Source organism: Argentina silus (genome assembly GCF_951799395.1).
Source record: "Argentina silus genome assembly, chromosome: 13".
Classification (NCBI taxonomy): Eukaryota; Metazoa; Chordata; class Actinopteri; order Argentiniformes; family Argentinidae; genus Argentina; species Argentina silus.
This window is the reverse complement of record NC_139667.1, coordinates 3,252,649-3,258,695: the sequence shown is the minus strand read 5'-3', so window position 1 is coordinate 3,258,695 and position 6,047 is coordinate 3,252,649. Positions and strand designations below refer to the sequence as shown.

Sequence of the window (6,047 nt, the reverse complement as noted above, 5' to 3'; positions counted from 1 at the left end):
CACGGTGCTCGGTTCCACCACTAACACAGCAAAACCTCCGGACTACGACTCACACATGGCCACCTAACTCGCTCTCCACTTGCTTTCTTGCACTCTGCTCTCTGCTCTCTCTCTCGTGTGACATTTCTTGAATGGTTAAAAAAAAAAATTTGAATTACTTTTGCTTTCATCTAGTCTGTTCTAAAGTGTCTCGGTTGTGCTAGGCTATATTTCTATGTTGTAAACAAACTAATGAAATATTAGGTTGTTAATATTTGTTTTGTCTATCTGCTGATGATTCTGATGTCCTCTTGTTTGTTCAGGCTTATTGATACCTCCGTCTTTATCAGGTCTACATATATACAATATCTACATAACAACTACTCAGGCCTTTAATTTACACTGCTGTTGATTGTTCTCTCTGCGTTGTATTGCAGTTTTCAAGCCACTCACCCCTCCCTCATGTGATTGTAATAAAAAAGGACAAACATGCCTCATGAGGATGTTATTAATATCAAACCAGAAGAGGGAATATGGGGTTTTCATCGTCAAAGTAACTATGTATTCTGCTCCCAGCTTTAAGAAAACTTTGCAATAACAAGAACTTCCTTTGCCTGTCTGTCTTCAACCAATTTAGTTGACCAACTGCCCCATGCCAATTTTCTTCCTAGTCAATAAGTGATTACTTATTTCTGTTTTAATACTGTGACTGAATATGATGCTCTCTTTTTTTTTTGACAGCTAGTAATAGTAATCAGTGCATTATTACTAGTCAGACCACGTGTCCAGTGTCCTGTACACACACGGCATGTTGCATTGTGAACATACAGTAAGGCAAGGAGGATCCAGAAGGAATCTGCACATGTGACATTTGATTCGAGTGATATAAGGCATTTATACTTTATGTAATGTGAAAGGTGCTTGGGAGTACTAGATTCATATATCTGGTACAGAAATACTGTATGTCTTTCCATGTAGTCACATATGCAAATTGATAGTTGCTGAGTTTGTGAAGAGAACCAGAAATGCAAGATGGCAATGGATTAGAGAGGGGAAGGTGTCCTTCGGTAAATGTTGACACAAAACATTCACTTACTCACTCATTCTAAACACTGAATTCCCTCAGGGATCCTCACATAAGCTGGTTTTATTCTCGTGAAGATGGAATGGTTTATGTTTTCTTAGTCAGCGTCAATCTGGTCTTCTCTGCATCAATAACTGAGTTTCCATGGTAACTTCCGAAAGGTCTAGTATTTAGAGAGTTGTTTGCCCCCCCCACCACCCCGCCACCCGCCCCCTTCGCCTGGAGTCAACCATGGCACTGATACGAGAGAGTATGTGGTTCATAGTTGATTTTTCTGTTTTTTTTTGCGAATGAATGGGTCTAGCATGGTGCACTTAAAAAACAACACATGCTCTTTATGAACGTCAGAGATGTCTGTATAGAAACAAGTGACACCAATCATGTTCTAGTGCATAGCCTGTATACCTCGTCAAAGACACAGCAATAGCCCCTGGTGCTCTCTGTCTCTGTGTTAGCTTTCCTGACCCGGGGGGAGAGAGGGAGAGCAGGGGTGGGAACGGAGCCAAGAGGAGATGAAATGGACACGACTGCTCATTTTATCCTCTGCTGTAAATAACTCAAATGGAGAGAATGAAGTCTTTGTTTGTTAAACTATTTTTATTGTTATGGAAGAAAATAAAGAATGAGACTCTTTGCCCTATGTTGATGCGTGGCTGTTCCTTCTTCTAGTCTGCATATCTCTTGTCTGTTACAATTCCAACATTAAGATGTTAGATTAGCATAGGGCTGTTGCGTGAGACGCAGCATCATGTATATTTCATTAGTTGCACAAGTCGGGCATGTTCCATAACAAACACATAAACATCAATTAGAGGCAGACAACATGTATTGTAGACAAGGGTCCAACGGTTTTATTATTTGGTGCCCATAAGGTTTCAGGCGCATTGGGTCTTTTCGAGTGCTAGTAGTCATCTTGCTGATTGAGAAACTAGAAGCACAAAATGCCCTGGATATGTTACATGCATAGTAATAATGTGCCCATACCATAAAATTAGCTTTTTAGATAATGGAAAAATTGTATTCTATAGAGCCAATTTATATACAATGGACTGTATGTAGTGCCATTGTGTTTGTGCCTGACAATATCCTTTAACACTGACTCAATAAATTAAGCATCTCTCTCTCTACCTTAGAATGACGAGGTTATCAGATTATGATAATCATATAAATATTAACCCGTCCTGTACAGTTGTATGGCAACGACTCTAATCAAAAATAATATTATTGAGATCATCGAAGTAATCCTCTTATTCAGTGGTGTAATTTAATATTGGATAGTACAGTCATAGTCTCTGGCTGTTGTCAACATGCCCCCTTTATCAAATGTCCCAGAGAATGAGGATACCCTTCTTCAGTCTCAGGACTTGTGTGGGTAAAAGAGAGATGAATCAGAGGTCATCATGTAGATTTCCGGAGATGACGATCGATGCCGTGATTGGTCGAGACTGTTCCCAGTCGCATACCACGAGGTTGACGTCCTTTCAGTCAACAATGATGCTCCATTTCAACAGCGGGGGAGAGAGGGCTTTTCCTTTTTAGTTTTTTTTTGAGGAGGAGGAACAACGCCGCTTACTGGCTGGGTTATCTGTCCGGTTCTAACTCTCCACGGCCCACTTCACAGAGCTTCCTCCCCAGCAAGCATGCACACTGCTTGGCAAGATTCCAACACATATGACATGAATAGAGAGTTCAAATGAGTACATCTCCCAAGACTGGATTTATGGTAGAACATGTAAGAAATGTTGGACGGTGGGAGGCTACAACAGGCCTGTACAAAGTCAGTCATGCAACATGAAAGCTTCTAAATAAAACAGAATACCTCAGGGTGTGAAGTTAGTCTTGGATCCCAGATGGATGCGACATGATTTGTCATAATTTGAAGAAGACATTCCAGTACATTGTGGCTATTGTTTATAGTAGTTTACTGTCCACTAGATGGCACTGTGGCATCGGTCCAACAGAGTTGTGCTTTTTTCAAAATGTGAATTTCACTTTAGTGGCTTTGTGATGATTAGAGGTGGCATTTATCTCTGTCTATCTACTTGAATATGGATCTAATTCAATAGGTGCAAAATAAATGGCTGCCATGTTAAATAACAATCTGTATTCTAGTACAGTATTCTAAATGAAAACATTCTGATGAAACATGCAACGATGATCCAATGTTTTATGAAGCTGCTCTTGGAATGTAATGAAGCATGGAGAATTACCTTCAAAGCCACTTATCTAGTCTGCAGTGATGAAATACCTTGAGGGCAAAAGCTAAATTTCCAATCACTGCCAAAAGAATAATGTGTACATTTACATCCGATAATTGGCTTAAAGTGGATGCTGTATAATAAATAAATACGATACTGAATTTAAAGATATAAAAAGAGATTTGTTGTAGACAATGACGGAAAAAAAAAGTTATCCCATTATTGCTGGCTGCCTTATGATGGCAGAGACTGTATTGTGTCTGTTTATGTCCAGATATTACTTGTTGTACATCGCTATGTGTGTCTATATGTGCTTGTAGTACTGTTTGCATGCCATGTTGTAGGTGGGCTGAGGTCACCCTGGCTGACATGGTCCGTTCCTCAGTAGTTCTGTTAGCGGTCCTAGCCCCAGTGCTGCTCTCCCTGTGTGGCAGTAGTCCAGCAGCCAGTGTCTGTGACTGTGCCCCTCCAGAGCATCTCCGCCCACCCCAGCGCCCCTCTCCCCGCGTGGCAGAGCCCCCTCCAGGGGCATGCGTGTGTGCCCCTCCAGCCCACTCCGTGTCAGGAGGACTGCATCAGGCCTGTCAGACGCTTGCCCGTCAATGACTTGCCCTGGAAAAACAACAACAATGACACAACATTGACTTTTCTGGCTCGCACACATTCAACCGTCATGCTGCCCTGAGGCAAAGTGTTTGTGGGGACGCCGGTTTTCCACTATTCTAGCGCTGTAATGTGAAGTTACAGCTGACAAGGTATATGTAGAGAGAGAGAGAGAGACACCCAGCAGTAGACAGGGGGCGTGGGTCTGTGGTACAGCCCAGGGCCCAGGCCCCGTCCCGGGTGACTTACCACGCTACGAGTGAACTTCTCCAGGGAGGTGCGACGGCCCTGTTCACTGTCACTCGATTGCTGTTAGGGCCGGGGGGTGGTGTGGGGTCAGGGTGGTGGGTTGGGATGGGAGACGGTGAGGGAAGGGGGGGGAGGGGGGTGAAGTAAGATTAGAGACGTGTCAGAGCAAAGTGGAGGTCACATTGTTTTAGGCAGTAAAGCCAGATGCAGTGGCTGTGGTAGGCCCAGGCCAGCAGGGGGCAGTAGTGCCTATGCCGGGACGTTGATAGTGTTTGTAAGAGGGAGTGCTGCTGTGCTGACTTATCACTAAGGTTAGCTGCTTTCATCTGCTGCCATGTACTGAACATTATACTTCAATATCACATTGTCTTTCATTGGTTTTATTGTACTATTAAAGGTACAGCCGTGGTATATTAGTGATTCAGCTTGAATTTGAGTCAAAAGAAGAACATGTAAGAAGAAACGTGGGCCTGCTAGTGAAGTTCTGACAGGATGCTAACGGACACTAAGAATGCTAGGTTTCTGTGGCTAAAGGGAGGCTGTGGGAGCTGGAGTTAGTCAGAGCAGCTCACCTTCTTCCTGGCTAGCAGGAGGTCCTGGTAGATGTTGGATCTCAGGAATCGCACATAGCTGTCACTTTTCATCAACTTGAAGATGTGCTCCTGGAATAGAGGGAAGAGGTGGTAGCTGATGTGTATTTATAGTTTGTGTGTGTGTGTGTGTGTGTGCGTGCATGTGCATGCCTGCGTGTGTGGATGTGTCCATGCATATGTGTGTGTGTGTGTGTGTGGGGGGGGGGGGGTGTGCGTGTGTGCGTGACTGTGTGTCTGCCAGCCCAGGGTTCTATGGGAGTGGGACTCAGGGTGGGAGTGGGGGAGAGAGAGAGGGAGAGAGAGAGGGAGAAAGAGAGAGAGAGAGAGAGAGAGAGAGAGAGAGAGGGAGGGAGAGAGAGAGAGAGGGAGAGAGAGAGAGAGAGAGAGAGGGAGGGAGGGAGAGAGGGAGAGAGAGAGAGAGAGAGAGAGGGAAAGAGAGAGAGAGAGAGAGAGAGAGAGAGGGAAAGAGAGAGAGAGAGAGAGGGAGAGAGAGAGAGAGGGAAAGAAAGAGAGAGAGAGAGAGAGAGGGAGATTTGTCATTATATAAGAGTGGACACGGGGGAGTGCTGTGTTAACCATGCGTGCTAACTGGAAGGGAGGAGTCTCCTGAGTGAATGCAGAGCCATCAGCACTAATGTACTGTGTGGCAGTCTCCTTCAAACACAACTAACACACTTTGAACCTGAGGAATCCTGGGTGAATGCTTGGGCTATTCAGAGGCATTACTCGCCCCATTAGACCCTGGCAAACACAGTCCCCACCACCACTCACTTTCTATTCATTCCTCATTTACCCCTCTCAGCCACCAGTGTGAGTGGCTGGATGTGTGTGTGTGTGTGTGTGTGTGTGTGTGTGTGTGTGTGTGTGTGTGTGTGTTTTACGTGTAGTACAACAGAGTACAGTACAGTAGAAGAACAAGCATTGTGTGTGTGTGTGTGTGTGTGTGTGTGTGTGTGTGTGTGTGTGAGTGAGTGGGATGCTACTGTATGTATGTGTGTATGTGTGTGTGTGTGTGTGTGTGTGTGTGTGTGTGTGTGTGTGTGCGCATATGGATGTGTGTAATATATAACAACTGGGTTGAGATGGTAAACTCACTTCTCAAGTTGAAATACCCCCACACGTCCCATGGAATTGCTAGCATTTCAGTGGCGTAGCTGAGGTAACATGGGGTATTTCAGTGGCGTAGCTGGCGTAACATGGGGTATTTCAGTGGCGTAGCTGAGGTAACATGGGGTATTTCAATGGCGTAGCTGAGGTAACATGGGGTATTTCAGTGGCGTAGCTGAGGTAACATGGGGTATTTCAGTGGCGTAGCTGAGGTAACATGGGGTATTTCAGTGG

At 44.7% G+C, this 6,047-nt stretch overlaps 1 protein-coding gene across 1 annotated transcript in view; it reads right to left on the bottom strand.

Annotated features, from left to right (window-relative positions):
• Nucleotides 1–3,738: 3,738 nt before the first annotated feature.
• LOC310814091 (regulator of G-protein signaling 6-like) overlaps nt 3,739–6,047 on the bottom strand; it is a 44,277-nt gene continuing 41,968 nt past the window's right edge. The window contains exons 15-17 of the mRNA XM_083683353.1: nt 4,686–4,775; nt 4,114–4,173; nt 3,739–3,873 (exon numbers count right to left, since the gene is read on the bottom strand). Of these exons, the coding sequence (XP_083539479.1) occupies nt 3,823–3,873; nt 4,114–4,173; nt 4,686–4,775 (201 nt within the window). The 3' untranslated portion in view covers nt 3,739–3,822. The remainder of the gene's footprint in view (nt 3,874–4,113; nt 4,174–4,685; nt 4,776–6,047) is intronic.